The following is a 19,475-nucleotide window of genomic DNA, read 5'->3' as shown; positions in this document are numbered from 1 at the left end:
TGTATATGTCAGCACATCATTCTAATATTTGTTTCTATTCATAAATACATTTCTTACTGTGAAAGGATACGCTTGATTATTACTGGTGGATTATGACTTATGTTCATGTTTGCAGTAGCTTCACAATAATGAGAACATTAACGTACAACTGAGTGAACACTGCATTAAACTACTATGGATCATTGCAGAACAAAACTAACCCAACTTTACCTCTGAAATTCTAATTCTCTCGCCATTAAGCTCATTGCATCATAAAGAATATTTCTGACTGTAAATATCAATATAAAGGCACTTCCTGTTTCATGTAGAAGTTCAACATTCACCTATTCACTACTCTATTCAGCATTCATTATGTTGGAATTAACACCTTCAATTTAAACATTTTCATCATTTTGAATTAAGAACAAATAATTTAAATGTGTAATGGATCTGTCCAGGATGTGCCCCGCCTATCTTCTAGTTTTAAAAGTTGGTATAAACAATGATTTCTCAATACAATTACAAAATTCTGCAGCTCTGAGTGAGAAAAAAAAAGGACTTGATGAGGCGGCCATTCTCTGAATTGGCCTTGACTCAGACTTGCCCCTTTAAGACTTTATATTTTACTAGGAAAAAGATGACTTGTAAACATCTCTGTTATGCACTCAAAAAACACATAACAATTGTTCCTTAAAATTAAACTGTAATGGATATTGATTCACACTACAAGTTACTATACGGAAGAGCACAGGAAATTTGTCATCTATATTTGATTCATATCGAGGAGACAATATAATGTAAAAAAAAAAAAAAAAAAAACTAGTTGAGGCCAGGAAATACTTTTTAAAATGTAATGTTCAAGGCTGTAAAATGTCTAAAAGAAAACTTCAGAATGAAGATGATGTGACTTGATCAGCAGCAGCACTTTGTGTTCCTTTGCAACTTCAAAGAGAGAGAGAGAGAGAGAGAGGTAGGAAAAAACGTACAGCTGTGAAACACACACAAACAAATCAAGCATGTGAAGGGAAGAGATTTGTGCTCAAGATAGAAACTAAGAAGGTGGTTTTCCCAGAACCACTTTGTCATCAGTGAAAAAAAAATGTAATGGGCTAATGAAAGGAAACAGGACTGTGCCTAACACTGCACGTTTAAATTTTAGAGTGGAAGTTTGTGGTTTTACAGACTAATGACTAACAAAAGACGGAAAGATACAAATGATTAAATGCCACCTTATACTATTAAGTACTTTGTTTAAAACTTCCTTTTCCAGAGTTTTACAGTGCTTTGCAAAGGTATTTATGTCTAACAGTTTGACCTGTTTTCACATTGCAATAAATACTTCAAAGTGCTTTGTTTAGATTTGTGTGTGACGGACCAAAACAAAGTGGCAAATAATTGTGAAGCGGAAGGAAAATTAAATAGGCATTTTTTAAAAACTTGAACAAATAAAAATCAGAAAAGTGTGGAATCCACATAACATTTTGTGTGTTCAGAAGTTCAATTTTGAACTCTTCCAACTTAATCATCTTCTGCCACGTTTGCTGTGCCCCCAACATGTCATGTGCCAGACAGAACGTTCTGTATTTCTTTCAAAAATACCTTTGTTCTTGCCACGCTTCAATAAAGGCCAGATTTATGAAATGCATAACTAATTGTTGTATCCACAGATGTTCACAGATACTCCATTCTGTGTAGTTTCCATGAGAATCTTTCCAGTTTGTTTAATTAATGATTTCATTCTCCTGCCTATGAATTTAAAGGGAATCCAATGTTTGTTAGGTTTGTAGTTGTGCAAAAGTGATGAACTCATGATTGAATTGTGCTCACTGTGTTTAGAGCTTGTTATATTATTTTCTAACATGATTTTGTTTTAAACTTTACATTATCTCTGATTGTCCATTGAGTTCCTTAGTTTTCATTGTTTTTTTGGGTTTTTTTTTTTCCTTTTGATTGACCTCAAACTTTGCTTTCACAGAAAAGACATTTATGCTGAGATTAAGCTACACAAAGATTGACTTTATATTACCAATTAGGGGACTTCTGATACAACTGGGTTGCACTGGACTTTAGTTATATAAAGGAGCAGAAGGAGGCTGAATATTAATGCAATGTATTTGTGCTTCTTTGAATTGTCAATTTTATAAAATCCTAATCAATCCCAATTAGCCAATCTTTGGATCCAGGAACTTGACAGAAATAAGAAAAGACCTTTTAAATGTCTGCTGAATAATTAAAAAATATCTGACAGAATAGTTTTTTTTTTTTTTTTTTTTTTTTTTTTCCCATGGAAGCAAATTAGAAAAAAGTGTATAGTATTTATTTTCTTTATGCTACTGATTTCCTTCATCATCCTTCGTAAAGACAGCCTAACCCTCTGCCTTGAATTGAATATCCAGCAAATGGTATTTAGCAAAGCTCTGCTTCCTCTTCTTCTGCTTGACATTTGCAGTATGTTCCTGTGTCTCCATCTTTGAAAAGCATAATGTACCACCAAAATGGGCTGACATTGATTAATAGCTACATGGCGCCCTGTCAATCAAAAATGTAATGGACTTAGAAATATGCGCAGACGTAATGGAGAACTATTGCAAGCATTAGAAATGTAATGGAACAGTTCACTCCACTGTTGCTTTATGAAGCCTCTTAACTTTGACCTTCATACCAACCTCACAGGAGCACTGACACTTCCAACTACGGGTAAAACTTTTGAAAATTATGAAAAAGTTTAAGATTTTTTTTCTGTCTCGTTTTAGAAAGTGAAACTCTTAAAATACAGGTTACATTTGAAGATAAATATTTCAAGCCTTTATTTCTTGCCAATTTGATTATTATGGCTAACAGATAACGAAAACCTCAAATGTAATGTCCCAGGAAATTAGAGTATTGCAAACTGAGATAATGCCACCTGAAAGTGTAGTCAAGCAAAATATTTTCAAGAATCTGGGGGAGATTCTCAGAGTGAAGTGAGGCTGGAATCAGCGCATAAAGAGCCATCTTACTATAAATCCCACACATGGACTACAAATGTCACATTCCTCATGTCAAGCCAATCCTGAATCAAAGACAATGTCAGAACTGTCTTACTAAGGCTAAGAAGAAAAAGACTTGGACTGTTGCTTAGTAGTCCAAAGTCCATTTTTCAGATGAAAGTAAAGTTTTTATTTCATTTGGAAGTAAAGGTCCCAGAATCTGTAGGGAGTAACGCATCGAATCCCTGCTGCTTAAAGTCCAATGTGAAGTTTCCATAGTCAGTCAGTCATGATTCGGGGTGCCATGTCCTTTGCAGTTGTTTTTCCAACTCTGCTTTCAGCTAACCCTGCCTTTCACTGACACTTTATGGAGATGATGGTTTCATTTTCAAGCAGGACTTGGCACCTTCCCACACTGTCAAAGTTACGAAAAGCTGGTTTAAAGATAATGGTATTGCTGTGGTTAATTAACCGGCAAACTGTCCTGACCAGAACTTGAACATACCTTGCACAATCCTGATATTTCAGTTTAAAATATATGGATCTAATTGACCTTATGTATAGCTTTAATTATTGAAACACAGACTTGTATTATTATTATTATTATTAGTAGTAGTAGTAGTAGTAGTAGCAGTAAACCATAATTATGAAAATCAGAAAAAATAAAATGTTTCAAGCAGTGTGTAACAAATCTGTGCTTCACTTTCTGGGATGAGAATCAAACAAAAATATGTAATTTTTTTTTTACACTATTCTAAGTTTTTGAGCTGTACACACACAATGTGAATGTAGTTTTTTTTCCAAAACAAACTAGACAAGATATTTTAAATACATTTTCTTGTATTGCAAATTTTCTGTATCGATACCTAAACATTTTATTTATTTAACAATGAAGAGGTGAAGTATACACATTCAGCAGTAATTTAAACTAGGAGTTTGTTATATGTGGTTATAAGTCTAATGTTAATGTGGAGGAATTTACTTCTGTTCCTTTACAGCTGTTTAGTTTGTGGAGTTTCTCCCATCTTTAGGATCATTGTCATTACTTTGCATACCAGTTTGGGGATACAGTTAGCTGATGGACAAATGCCTTCACAGTGGTTCTAGAATGTGCTGGTTTTCAGAGAGTTTGTGATTGACTCAGTCCTCCATCACCATACTTGAGAAGTTTGTGTCAATATGCTGTCCTGATTTTTCACCAAACAATGAGCTACTCATATTAGCCAAACACATCAACTTTGGTCTCATTTGTCATTAAGACATTGACACAGATGCAACATTAGCCATTTCTACACTAGAGCAAAAATAATCAGCTAATCTGAATCGTTTTCACTATGTTTGAGCCGGTAATTCATTTCTGTACGACAAAAAATATACATCTGGGTTTATTTGAGTAAATCAAAAGCACAACCTCAAGGTTTTCCATTGTTGAGTGTTGCTGTAAACATAATGGGAGCAATGACCAGAGAAACAACTCAAGCTCCTACATACTCACAGACCTGGAGACCCTGCAAACTGGGGTACAACCAAAGCAGACATTAACCAGTTGAATCCAGACTTGGCGGTGGAAAGCCAACGTTTTTCAGGCAACATTTCTCCTGGCAGCTCTAAATTAAACTTAATATTTATTATTTTGAAGTATTTTCTGAACATGCTGTGTAACTTTAAGAATAAACTTTGTAACTACAATCTGCAGAGTCTAAGTTGTAGCTACTACATCATTTGCAGCTTCCCTGAGTATGGCACGGTCGGACTTTTGGGTGGATTTTCCCAGGATATCAAGCAGCTGTCGTAACTACTATCTCCTTGTGATTCCTTATGTCACTGTAGAATAATGAACATTACATTCATAATGCATTAAATTGCTTTATAATCTTTAGAGATTGATGTTATACATTATCTGTTTGTCTAGTGTATTTGTGGATGTCTTTCAATTCATTTGAGTTTATTTATATAGCACCAATTCAAAACAAATATAATCGAGAGGCACTTTACAAAACAATGAATAATTTCAGTTCAATCACACATACATTCCAGTTGATCATGGTTATTAAACAGTACATTAGGCTCTGTTAATTTCCACTATGATGCTTATTATTATGCTTTGATGCAATTAACCCTAAATTTATAAAAGACTGTGTTTTATTCTGATCCTTTGTGTGCCTTGTATCTATGCCCTGATTGTGGAAAAAAACTGCTTTTAAATTACTGTGATCATCACATGTGTGTCCTATCTACGCATAGACATCTAATGAATGCCATTTTGTGGTAGCAAGTGTCTGCCCTTTAACAGATGCCTGCAAAGGAGAGAGAGCAGACACTACTCTATGATGTCATTGTCCCAACGGAGTAGCAATGCAAAGTGACTGTTCGAGGTGATGGTGCAGTATGCTTAGCAGAAGACTACACACATTTATGTCTCTGTTTGAAGAAAATAAGTGGATGTGCACGTATACATATGTGCGTTTTTAAGTGTACGAAAGATTTGCTGGAGGAGACTGGTGCACTGATCTACATGGATTTTTATGATGTCACCCTCCCTGGAGGCTGGACCTGCCAAGCCTAGTTTTCACAGGTGACAAAAGAATGCAGAGTTTTGAGAGTAGAGAAGGGAACAAGCTTGTTTGCACCTTTGCTCAGTGGGCATTTGTGAGTTTGAGTTTGCCCCCTGTGCATGTGTATAGAGGCATTCATGAATTTATGTTTCCACGCATGCTCCATCTGCTGGAAAAAATGTGCTTGCACCCAGGGGTAAGCATGTTCACAATTTAGCATTCTTGTGCTTAGAGCTGCTCCACTCCCATTAAGAGCACATAGGTAGTTGTGTGTTCACCTGGGTCTTGATGATGTCGTCTTCCTGGTGGACTTGCAGGACATATCCCGAGTTGCAGGAGATGGTGCAGCGGTCTCCGTTGTAGAAGTGGCGACCAGGGCTACTGCACTTTAGCTCTGCATTGCGGATTAAGGGTTCCTGGCAGTCAATGGCTTCGCACGAATAATGTACACAACTGTGAGTGGAAGTGGGTAGTAGAAGGTAGGGATGAAAAAGCAAGAGTAACAGAAAAGAGTAAGAGGAAATGCGAAGCATCAAACATGAGGCATTTTTTTATCCAACTAACACTCCAGATGCAAACATGGAAGTAGTCACACATTTGCTCACAAACAAACAAATTATGCACTGAGTGAACCACATTCATCCATCAATGACTGCTTAACAAATCAAATCAATAAACCACATGGAAAGCAGACTGCCATATGTGAATAAAAAGGGGTGTCGGTGCAGACATAGTCGGCAAATTAAAAGCAACAGGATAGACCACTTGCAGATTACAACGACAGAAATCGGCCAAAAGTGAATTTTGTAGCCAAATGGAAATGGAGAAGGCATTTATTGGTGCTGGAATTCCTGGATTCCCCATTCACCTTTTTTTTCTTTTTTTTCTTTTTACAACAATCCACATTATACAGTATAGGCATAGGTATTCGCTATACTGTAGGGAAAGAGAAGTAGGAAAATATACTGGGGGAGGCAAGATGAGAGACACAGGGAGAGAAGGAACAAGAACACAGGAAAACGCAGAATGGGAGCGGGGGAAAAAATCATCAACTTTCACTTTCATGAGTTGATTTGTGCTTTTCATCCATTTTGGTTTTTGTCTCCTAATGCAGACATAAACTTTCTCTTTCCTCATTTGTCTTCCAGATAACTTGATGGAAGCCATCATATTAACCACACTGTGCTCTTTGTTTTCTACCTCTGTGTTACTGTATTCCCGTGCCATCAGATTTACCACAAACGTGAGCTGGTGAAGACTGTTTATAAAGCATGTTGGTAAAAAAAAAAAAAAAGCTCCTTTCATGTAGAGCCTTAACAGACAAACCAGGGAAACCTTGAAGCCTCCTCTGTAGGCAGTTTGGCTTTCAATACAATCTCTTAGTGGTTTCCTGCTAGTCACTCTGGAATTTATGACATAAATTACAATTAACTACGTGGAAAACTATCCTCCTCCTTCAAAAATGTGAATACATTATATACACCAGGAGACAGAGATGTTGTCATGGTTAAAATGTTGGTAGTAGACAGAAGAACGGAGACAGGAGATGGATGACAAATCCTAACTCACCAAAAACAGAAAAAAGGTGAAGGCTGGAAAAGTCTGGTGTAATGTCAGGCAGTAAGAAAAAAAGTTTTGTTTTTCTAAGGAGAGTAAGTAAAATATGTTATTTTAACGATTAATATTCTATGAAGTTTTTGTAAAACTGACAGAGATGAATTTTCAGTACTATAATTTCACTTGCTGTACCAAAACCACTATTGTTATCCATTTCAATCCATTATTTTATTTTCACTGTTGACTTTTAATTTGTTGTTGAATTAGCGTATTTCTTTTTAACAGATAACTTTCAATTTTCTGGTTATATTTATATTTGCAACAGTTTTATGCAAATAATGTTTAAGTATTCCTCCACAGAACCTTTTTTTTTTTTTTTAACACAATGAGCAAGCAAGCATAATTTCAATGCTATAATTCCTTCTCATTTGCTTCGAGGATAAAAACTGTTGAAACCCCTCAAACCTAACGCTATTACCAGTTCAGGTTTCTTGCAATCAATTAACCAAATTCAAGCAATAACATACTAATAACTAAGCTAAATTATAAGGGAAGCAAAGTTTGAAGAATAGAGTTTCTTAAGGATTGCCTATGAAAAATACATAACATAAAGAACAAATACAATGTAGTATTTGTATAGTATTAAACACACATAGATCCTTTTCTTTGGTGGAAAGGGTAAAAAGTAAATCCAAAAAACAAAGTGGAAAACATACATGTGCGTCTGCTCACAGACACGCGTGGAACACAAAACTGAGTCACGTTAATAGATCCTGTTTTTAAGAACTCGGTTACAAAAGGGATGTGGTGTTTAGTGAGGGAATAATTGTTACGGGAAATGTGCTGTTTGGCACAGGAGAATGATAGGAATAAAGCGAGAGCAAGAGGCACAAAAAAGGGGAGTTGGAGACGATTGTTGAGGGGTAAAGGAAGATGATGTGAACGAAAAAGATGTGAGGATGGCAGAACAACAGCAGAGCTGAAGGATGGGAGGAGGAGGATGTGTGGAAAAGTACAAGAGACAGACGGGAAGTGAAAGCAGAGTGGTTAATTGGAAGGTTGATGACAAAGAGGCAATAGATTGGTGTTGATCAAAAAGGCAGAACCTTGTCAATACGAGCAGGAGAATTAGGGTCTGAGCCCGAGTTAAATGCTGGATTAATTGAAAAATACTATTGGAATAAACAAAAATAGCTGATAAGCTTTCACCTTTTCCACATTCTGTCACATTGCATCCATAAAAATGCATAATTTTCTATTGGAATGTTGTTTTTTTTGCAGAAGCATGAAGTAACATTACTGCGTAGATGTAAGACATACATTTCAGATTTTTATTTGTAATGAGAAGAAATTAAAAACATATTATCTTCCTTTCACTTTACAATTATGCAATGTTTTGTGATAATAAAACACGGACAATTCCAATGAAGATTTTCTAAGTTTGTGGTTGTAGTGCAACAACATATGAAAAAATCCTCAGCCGAATTCAAACTTCTGCAATCCCCTGTAGGTCTGACTGGCACTGATAAAAAAAAACAACAACAAAAAAACAACACAAAATCTATTCAAATAGTCCATTCACACAGAACCACTTACAACAATATACATACACATTTTTACATCTTGTGTGTGTTTATTGAAATATTTTGAGCACAGAGAAATATAACCAGTTAAGAAATAATATTCTGGATGTGGCAACCCCTTTGATGTGTAAGTTGAAATTGTGTTGCCAGACAGGTCAGAACTGGCAAAGGAGAGGATAAGAACTGGTTATTGATTTTTAAAGAAAAAGTTATTTTTAATGTATTGTGGTCTTTAGCCAAGCTCGATACAAAACAAGTTGTCACAGTAAACACAATTTAGGCTTAGAGGCAATTCAGACACTTTATTTTTGGAAAATTTGCAGAACTGCACCACAAATTCAAAGCAATTGTACATTGATTGCTCAATTTCCTACAGTTATGATGTTAGCACTGGTTTGATTGTGTAATCATTGATGCAAACCATTTTTTGTCGGTTTATTAAATGCAAGACTGGAAATCTCTTATTGTTTCCCCATTCAGTTCTGTTGATTCATGTAATCTCAAATTTGGTAATCTTTTGGATTTCGTCACTCTGTGAATGTATGCAAAACATGACTTACTGCAATGGACTGTCACCAAATGCCATGACATTAATGAAAAATGCATCAACTACTTATTTTCCCTGGCACACATCTTTACCACTCCACACATTCATTTTTAGCTGGCAGATCTCTCACCTCTGTCCTGTGGGGTTGTAGATCTCATTACTCTGGCAACCACTGATTGTGATGGGGTCAAACGACTGGAAGGATCGCAGGCCAATGCCAGAGATGGCCACCAGTTGACAGGAAAACATGACCAGGATAGCCTTGGTGTGGTAAAAGGCCACTGACAGGTCATGGCTCACGGGGATCACCAAAGGGTTGGTGCGGCAGCTCAGATGCCACTCACCTGTGGAGATGTTATTAGAAGCCACAGTGCCGAAGACAAAACAAAGTGAACAGAGTAAATGATAAGGGTGGTGGGAATGAATCTGTCTCCATTCAGAAAATAGGAGTGATGTCTAAACAAGGCAGCATGCTGATGTTAAAAAAGCAACACAAGCAAACAGTACAAAAAAAAGGAGTTACAGTTTAAGTTGCCTTGTTGTTTTAGGGATCCAAGTTGTTCTTTTCAATATGAAAGTGTGGTATATGAAGTGGGATGGAGCTTAAAAACAGCTATAGGAGTTCTCACCTAGACTATGGAAACCATCCTTGGTGTCCACCAGTTGAACAGTAATGTTGCACTGTGTCTGGTCAATGAACTTTGTCCCATCAGCAGCCAGATGTACAATTACTGCTGCAGCCACCATGGGATGAGAAAAGTTTGCCTAAATGAAAGAAAACAAAATGCATTTTCACATAATAGTTCATCTAGATTTTTAGATTTTTTTTCACTTTATTCCCTTTTTTGAACAATGTTGGTAACAAGGCATTCAAATCCCTTTAAATGGTTTTGTTTTCTTAGGCCCCTTAACACCAAATTTGGGTAGCCACTGTCTATGATTTTCACAACCAATATGATCACTGAAATGTGAAACACTGTCCCAAATTTGGAAAATCTAATTCCGAAATGAAGGCCATATTGATGCTGGGACAATTTTTGGTACTTACCAAGTAGTTGTTTTTTTGTTTTTCAGTGCTGCTTTTCCAACCACATAACAATAAACGATGAAATGAAGTCAGTTAGTAACAAGCCCCTTGATCTACGGTTTGCCTTGTACCGCTATTGAGAAACAATTGCTTGCTCTGGTGGTGTGGACTCTGTTGATGTTTTAAACAATTGGATCTAATTTTACCCAGCTGCTTGGCCATGACGTATGTAAAGCGCTGTGTCGATCGTGAAGGGACCTATAATATGAAACTCACTGGAAATTGCATAAACAACCAGATGGAGAGTAGGGCTATGATATATGAAATGCATCCTGAGAAATCAACCATAATGGGACAAATCCCAGATGCACCACTGAAAGAAGATGAGAACCAAACAGAATTGTGTATGAAGGCAATGGCCAGGCTACTAGCGCCCAGGATTGCTATGAAAAAATGCATCGCTGCAGTCTGTAAACTGACATTACTGACACTGGTTTGAAACGACTGCCAACAAAATATTGTGCTTACACTCCGTCTCCATGTGTATGTCTTAACTTTATTGAATCAACTTTTTAGCCCTCAGTCCTTCCTCAAAATCAGGTATTGGAATTTGTCATGTGGGAAGAGTCTCTCATCGAGTCACTTTTGCTAGCCTTAACTAATACAAACACAAATGGTATGACGTAACATTGGTTGAGAGTTTGTATTCAGTTACTGGCATTTCAAAATCAAAGAACAATGTGACCCACAGTACTGTCTACATCTCATGCGGTGTGCCAAAAAATGCCAGCCCCAAATTCCACAGAAATGTCAGTTTGGTTTATGGACGCTATAAAATGCTTCTCATTCCTTTTCCATATCTCTTACAAACAAAATGAATTGTTAGGGCTTTTGAAATGGGCTTTGTATAAACTGAAGATTGCAATTTCAGAAGAATTGCTACATATGAAACCCTAGCTTCCCAAATCCATACTCTAAAACAAACCAATTTCAAAAATGCAATGTCTGACAATGCCAGTCGGATCTTTTTTCATTTGAAACATGGCGATTTTAACCAAATCTAAAACTTGATTTTCTCTGGAGTTTTGGAACATTGGATTTTTTTTTCTTCAAGGTAGAATAACACTAATTATACTAAGAAATAAAACTCAATCCACATCAAGTATCGCACAAGAAGTTTCACTTTCTCACTTGAGAATATATTTAGTATTTATCTTACCTTCAGCCAGTACGTAGAATATTCCGATCTTTGTCTGTAAGCCTCTTGACAAGGGAACCATGCATACTGGGAGACTCCATCAGATAAGTCAAAGACTTTGGACAGACATGTCTGCATGAAATAAAGATTATTTCATTAGATTTATGTCATCATGCTCTTAAAATAGTTATGTTATCAACCTCCCCCCCAGTCTGATCTTTAATGCACATCAGTCTAGCTCAACCAAGTTCCATTTATCCTGTTTACTTGTGTTCCACTTAGGATTTCTTCTTTTTGATTTTCCTAATTTGTTTAGTAAATGCTGTCTATTTTCACCTGCCTACCTCTGCTCTCTGCATTTGGCTCTCATCTTAACCATTAAATAAACTTTACCCATAGCAATCTTTTCTTTATCTTATATTTTCCTAATCAGAGCAGTGCCAACTTAAATTCTTATTGAATGTAGAAAGTCAGATTGCGGCTATATGTGTGAGAGAGAGATATCAACATCTGAAAATGGATCTAAAAAATTATTAGTTTTTAATAAATCATTTTACTTTTTAACAACTCAAAAACTATAAAGTCTTTGAGACGTATGAAACACTCTTGAAAGACATAAACTAACTGCCAAAGATCTAAGAGGAATCAAACCTGAAGCGATTAGAGTGACTCTGGACCGGGTGCATGGGCTCATTGGTCCACTTTGACTCAGACTCCAGCAAGGTGAAGCTGGGTTGCTGGTAGGGGCTGTTATACATTATGCAGATTGAGATTTTGGTTTATAGACGGACTGGAAATCAATCCCTGAACCTACTGCCAGTTTTTTGAAGACCATTTGTTTAACTAGTAAAACAGTAAAAAGTCTGCATATTTAAAGAGGACCATGATATTTCTGCATGACATTACATCACTGCATGTAGACCTTGAAAACTAATGAAATGGGCCCCTTCCCCCACATGTTGGTTTACATTAAAAGCCATGTTGTTATAGCTTTGCATTTTGGATCATGTAATGAATGGTTCCTTGTAAGGTTTTTAAACTTTGGGGTCTTTAAACCTCTCAATGACTATCCCTATCCCTCCATTTTCTGGTGTGTTAATTGGTTAATATGAAAAAAGTACAGAGTGTGAAAACTTTTGTAAGGCCCTTCATGTTGAAAGGTCCAACCCAAAGTTAAATATTTTGAGTGAACTGGTGAGTTGCATTTAAGCAGGAGAAAAATTAGATTATTTCACAACAGTTTTGAAGGCATCGCCTTATTTGGGTAGATAACACAGGCAAGAGAAAAATCATGGTATCCTTACTTTGGATTTGTGGTAACTCATTACCACTACCACTGCAAAATGCTTTAAAAATAGAAAAGTGTGAGCTACATGAAATGTGGGAAGGTCAGAATTAGGTAACAGAGGGACAAAAACATATATACAGATTGTAAAAGATTATTGAGCAATGGATAAACAAAGATAAAGAGAAGAAAGGACACACACCAAGGACAATGAGTTTCGGCTGCTGCCCTGAGCTGGTGAAATGAGACACCAGTAACATGAGAGTTTTGCTAGAGAGGCTTCTGCAAGATCCTGCCACAGTAGAAAACTGGCCAGACCAGCTATACGTCAGTATATCTGTCCTTTGAATCTGTTGACATGACCTTTCCACTCAGAGCTGAAGTGGCAAAAATCAGAAATGCGGTTGAAAACAAAAAAACATCAACCCCCCACCGCACAAGATTAGTTGACATGAATGGCTTTTCTAGCCCCATTTGGGGACAGTTTTGACACTTCAACTCTGTCACTCCAGTTGGATACATTAAATTATCTTAAAACTTTGTTTTTGCTTGTGGATGACCTTTTTCCAATGCCAAAACTTCACTAGCAGGGCAGATGGAGAAAAGCACTGTGAGACGAAGGGACGATTTGTTCATGTAAACACAGGTGGAACCAGCTAGACCTTTCTGAGCACCCCTCCTCCTCCTCACATAATTTCCTGCCCACAGGCAAACATCCCCCTCTTTACAAAGCATCACACCAATGGGAGGCAATTCGCGTGTGACCCGTGGCTCATTACACTTCCTTTCATCCCACCACTCCACCATCCCCCATGTGAGTGCAGAATCACAGTAATCTGAATGAATTTGTCATTGATTGGGTGCCAGTGTTAAAAGTGGGAGGAAGGGTGTTGATAGCAAGACAACTTTCCATCCGTCAAGCACTTAGGTGCCTACTTTCATTGAAGTTTTATTTGTTCATCAATAAACTTTTACAAAGAGTGGGTTCAAAAAAGGCCATGTGAAAGTTCACTGTAGGAGGCATTTTTTAGGAAATTATGGAATGTCTCTTTTAGGCCTTATTTGTTGGAAATAGCAAGCACGATTACTTTTTCACTTCAGGATAAATAAGAGTTATAAGAAAAAAAGAGCTTCAACAAAACCGGAAAAATCCAAACCAGAACCAGCCGGATTTGGAATTCCGATATCTTCTCGTCATAAAACGATGTGTGACATACACCAGTCCAGTGCTATTGATTGAGAATTGGCCATCAGTTTTGTTTTGTTTTGTTTTGTTTTGTTTTGTTTTTTTTTTTTTTTTTGAGAAACCGTTTGTGTTATTTTGTCTGTGAACATTTATAAATGTCTAATGTATGGTTTGAATTTAAAGATCGGTTTCAAATTGTTTTAAATTATGTCCTTCAAAGCAATGCTGGCGTCAAAGGAGCAATATTTAATTGAACCGAAAAAGAAAAAGAGAAAAGGACAATGAAAAAGGGGGAAAAGATAATATGAAATTTTGACCACAATTTAGGTTCATTATTTAAGTTTATTTAGGTTCATGCAAACGTATGACAGCTGTCATTCTGGCTCAGGGCAGCTGTGGCTACAATGTAGCTCACCACCACGATCGTGTGAATGTGTGAATGACTGAATATAGTTTAAGCGGTCTTTTGTACTAGATAAAGCTCTATTCAAGAACAGTCCATTTACCATTCATCAGCTTATACATTTTTAAGTATAAATCTATTGACGATAGGAAGAGTAAATACACTTAAGAGTGCACTATGAACAGGTGTTTTCCAAGGAGTAGAGTGCATGCTCAATACTAAGTCCCATGGACAGTAAAAAGATTCATTGATTCTTGCCGAGAAGAGTGGAGTATGAGTCTCAGGTCATTTATAGCATTCTGTTTGGCATAGTGTATGCAGCAAAATGGGGTCATTTTACACAGATTTTGCAAATGTACAACATTTGACCTCTATTATCAATACATTAAGGATACATTGACTTAACAAATGTGGCAAAAATATGAGTGCTGTTTCAGCAACATTTAGTCAAAACATCACAGTTACTTGCATTACTATAAAGAAGAATACCGTTATTGGCTATTGGCTTCGTTGCCCTTCAAAAAAAATCTTTTTTTTTTTTTTTGATTCCAAAAAAACTTTGAACTACAAAGAATGACTACTTGCTCCGTAATGCAGGGGAACCACAAATAATTGTTAAAATCGCAAGTGAGCACCTTGGGAAATGACAAACTTATTTTTTCTTCAATGCTCCGGAAAGACGGATATTTGATTTTGGCAATGTTGCTTGCAGAAGAGTTTTTTTATTTTTTTTTTTATTTGCAGATAAGCGTTCAGGTGAGCAAGACGCTTATAGAGAGTCACCTCATGTCAATTAAAAATATACATTTTAAATCAGCTTTTTCTCAGTGTTTCTTGTATTTTTACGAGTGTGTCCAAGACCACCACTGAAGATGGTCTGAAGAAGACCATCCCTGATCCATCTTGAGTACATTTCACACATGGATTTAAGATCCTCAGAACATGGCTGGCTTTGGTTAAATGGTGAAAATAAAAAAATGTGCAAAACCCTGAGGTACCCAAAGATTTATTAATTTGTTGGACAAGCATTACTGAAAAACATAACTGTTTATTTACTATGGAAGCTCTGAGGTTGCAATTTGACCTAAGAAGTTAAAGTTTAAATCTGTTTTGAATAGACAAGTTCTCACTTTTCTTTTTTCTTTTTTTAAATAAAAACAAACATTCACAATTGCATTAGACAGAAGGTGAGCAACTAAGCTTCAAAACACACACAAACACACTCCCTTGCACATAGTTACACACATGGTCTTAATATTTACCAGCTGGGTTGTCAACTGGAGTTCGGCAGACACAAACTGGTGTTTGTAAATCACCACTTCAGATAAAAGGAGACTAAAGCGTCTTAAGCCAAGGGGAAGCCGAATGGGTTAAAGAGAAAGTGAGAGTGAAACTGTCAGATTCACTGCCCCAAAGTTATGTCTGTACTGTAAAAAGACTCTAACAACATAAAGTGAAACAATAAACTTAAAAAGCAAGAAACACAGAAGGGAGCTGTTAGCAAAGGCAGAGAAATTATGTCAATAACCCTTCTACTGTGTAGTGCACCTCACCAGCAGACTCTCTCTGTTGGGTGTCTAGAGTTTTCACGTATGCAACCAAGTAAAAGTCAGAATTTAAACATACATATTTTGCGAGCATGCAGCACCTTAATTGGCTTAAATTTTTACTCAAACATCTTCAGACTTTGGAAAGCACCTTTTTAGGATGCAAGTCAATAATCTGAGTGAGAAACCTCTTCAGAGATGGTCCAAATGTGCTGAAAGTCTTTTAAAGAAGAAAATTATGAGAATATTTAAAATTATGAGAACATTTTCAATACAAGAATTGTCTTTAACTCCAGAAATGAGATATTGGTCCAGAAATTAGAGACAAAGATTAGTTTACCTAAAATATCACCTGGTACTGATTTTCCACAGCTATTCAATCTGAAGCAAAGATAAAATAATCTTTCGTTGTTTATTGTCTAATTCTTGATTTGGTTGTGTCACAACTATTAAGGTCAAGTACTAAGCTAGTTTCTAGAACACAGCAGCCACTAAATGATCTTGGGAATGATTCACCTAACTGACAGACTTATTGATCAAGAGCTGACTTTAATAAATGCCAGGAAGTTGCTCGTTGTTGTTCTGTTTATTTGTTGTTTTATTTTCCACTGGAGCTTTTAGCTCTGTGTGCCATGACATGTGCTTGATTTGGGAACATTACCAGTCTTTTTGAAATGTCAGACTTAAGATTTGGGTCTATATTATCTAGGGAATACACAAAGAGCCTACATTTAAGAATTTGCAATGCTAATCAATCATTTATGTTACAACAATAGTAAAAGCCAGAATTAGCATTCTCAGTATCGACAGAGTGTCAATAACATTTCTTAAAGAGAATTCAGCTTTATAAAAATTTGACAATTAATAGTGGTCACAAAACCTTGACTGATGTGTGCCTAGTTTCAAAGTATGGAAACTGAAAGAAAACACCTACCTTTTCATAACTTATCATTAACTTCAAATTGCTTTTCTTTCGTTGATGAAAAGTCAAATTAGAATGATTATTTAGTAATTGAAAGTACACCGTATTACTTTCAAATATTTTTTTTTTCTCTTTTTGTCTTTGCTAGTTCTCATTCTTTCTCTGATGAAGGCGTACATACACATTTAGAGCCTGCACTCGGTAAACAGTTGTGAGCATCTGTGAGACATTTGTGGCAAGGAGAAAAGAGAAACAGAGAGAAGAAAGTATGAGTTTCCAAGCACCATCCCATGGTTTACTGGAACGCTGGTAAGCTCACGGTGTGTGAGGTAATGTTCTTGCACCCAGAGCCACCCATACCTACCAAAGCTCACCGTCCCATTGTGCTGAAGCTGAGGATAGACAACCTCAGTGGCAAACTGTGCAAACTGATCTTTTCAAGCTGATGAGTAGATGCAGTTTGTCTGTCAGTCTCATCAGGAAAAACATAAGTAGCTTTCACATAAGGACTGAAGTGTGTGCAATGTTACAAAAATGGGTCCTTAATGACATGTTCAACAAAACATTGTAAAAACTTTGTATATTTAATAATGTCTCACTATGAGCAGAGGATGTTTTTTTTATTGTATTTCTACAATATTTTATAGTGAAAAAGACAAAAAGACACCATTTCAGAGGTCTCTTTTTAATCTAAACACATGCTTATGTCAGTGCCAAATGGTTGATGAGGATTTTGTGGTTTGCAAGGGAATGTTAGGAAGGACAGCAAGTGCCAGAAAAGCTGACCTTGCTACCCTCTTGAAGCATAATGTCAGTGACTGTTTAAGCTTCTGTGTTTGTTAGTATTCCTCTCTCTCTTTCTCATTTTAGAGTGTGATTCAAGTTGTGTGCAAGTATCTCATTCATGTACCTGAATATCTAGCTGGAGAAGAAATAGTATAGAAAAATATCTCCCTGCAGCAGTCCCTAGTTGTATTCTGTCTCGAATACAAACTATTAATGTTTTTGCTATTTGAAACATAACTAGGCCAGTTAATGATAATGTCTAACTATCCCACTCCCTATTGTGCCTCTTATATGTGTTTTTGAAATTCCAAGGTAGCTTAATTTTACATATGACTTGCCTTTTGTGTGACAGCATTTAAGGCTTATCCCTTCTGTTGCTAATGTATAATTAAAGCTCCATTGAGAGATTGTGAGGGCAGTAGCATTCTCTAGAGAAATCACTCGGTTTGATGTTTAATCTTGGTGTTTGAATGCAAATGCAGACTCCCCACTTTCACAAGCTCCTCCACACACATATGTATAAGTAAGGTTTTTGCACTATACATTCTTTTACTTTTGTCTACTCTTGTTATGCATGATCAAGCTCTTTACCAACCATTTAACAAGAGCAACCCTAAAACCTAAGTCCTAATAACCCATAAACAACCTTTTAAAATTTAGGGGCCATCTTAGTCCTAATAAACTGTTGTACCCCACAAGCATAGTGGACTATTGACTGATGAACCCAAGAATATGAGAAAACGTGCCCACACACATGCAGATAATTATAAACACACCAAAGTAAATTGTGAGGGCCAGATCTCGACTGTAGCTCCCCTAAAGCATGTTGCAGAAAAGTAGTGGAGAAACATTATGTACTGTTTTAGAGCGACAAAAATAGTAGATTTCAGTCCCATATGGATTTACCTTATAAACCTGTATGGAAGCAGGACAGGGACTGTATGTATGCTTGAACACATATTTCTGTATGACTATGTAATTGTACAAGCTTGATTACCAAAGAGCGAAGCCTATAAATCAGGCTTTAATATTACTTGTCCAGGTTTTCTCATTATTTTGTCTTAATTCGCACACAGACTTTGACTCATGTACAAATATTTTCATGACTCTATAAAAAAGATTCAAAACTTTATTCGGAAGGCCTTTCTCTTTTTTTAACCCTCCTGCAGTCCTTGCTCAATTCTTAGGAAGATGTCAGCTCTTTCCAGATAGCCAACTCGTTCGGCTCCCACACAGCTTCTAATTTATTAGCATCTGTAGCTTCATATTTTATCTAAGGTACTTGGGCACAAAATGTTATAGTTTGGGTTTCGGTGCTCATTCCCTTAGAGAGATCAAATTTGGCAAAGTCCACTTGTATTGGACTGTTTATGCATATGGTGGTGTCTGCTGCATCACCAGATTGTTAATCTAATTCACAAAGTTGTGTTGGGGCTTAATACTATTCTCCTTATAGAATGCTTATTAGGGATTTACCTCGTGTGTGTAGAAAATGCGCTGTTGTTATGATAAAGTTATTCTTACTCATATCAAAACCACAAAAAAACAGTTGGAATGTTATTTTCTACTGGCCACGGTGCAGAGTTTAACCCAGACATCTTTATGTCATGAGAAAGGCTGATCTAATCTGCAATACGGTGCAAAGCAGTTCAGATGACTGCACTCACATAAGGAGCCCATTTGAAAAATGCACTTATCAAATAGAAAAGAGATAGAGATATTTGGCAACAATGTGTGTTTTGTCTAAGCTGAGAGAACAGTTTTGCTAACTTTCAGTAGAAGGGCACCAATATCTTGGTCACATGTTTACCAGGTGGAGCTGGAGGACCAATGAAGTTATCTGAAGACTTATGTCTGAGTTAAAACGTCATATACGCAAAAACGTCTATTTAGATAAATATGTTGCATAAAAGAAATACAATTTAGAAAAT

The 19,475-nt window shown here is 36.5% G+C and overlaps 1 protein-coding gene across 2 annotated transcripts in view; it reads right to left on the bottom strand.

Annotated features, from left to right (window-relative positions):
* pappaa (pregnancy-associated plasma protein A, pappalysin 1a) overlaps window positions 1-19,475 on the bottom strand; it is a 98,781-nt gene that overhangs the window by 34,578 nt on the left and 44,728 nt on the right. For both annotated transcript variants that reach the window (XM_016680491.1, XM_007569584.2), the window contains exons 11-14: window positions 11,437-11,547; window positions 9,820-9,955; window positions 9,321-9,534; window positions 5,782-5,956 (exon numbers count right to left, since the gene is read on the bottom strand). In XM_016680491.1, coding sequence (XP_016535977.1) covers window positions 5,782-5,956; window positions 9,321-9,534; window positions 9,820-9,955; window positions 11,437-11,547 — 636 coding nt within the window. The remainder of the gene's footprint in view (window positions 1-5,781; window positions 5,957-9,320; window positions 9,535-9,819; window positions 9,956-11,436; window positions 11,548-19,475) is intronic.

Source organism: Poecilia formosa, unplaced genomic scaffold, assembly GCF_000485575.1.
Source record: "Poecilia formosa unplaced genomic scaffold, Poecilia_formosa-5.1.2 Scaffold6, whole genome shotgun sequence".
NCBI lineage: Eukaryota > Metazoa > Chordata > Actinopteri > Cyprinodontiformes > Poeciliidae > Poecilia > Poecilia formosa.
The sequence above is the reverse complement of the archived record's forward strand: the minus strand, read 5'-3'. Positions and strand labels throughout refer to the sequence as shown.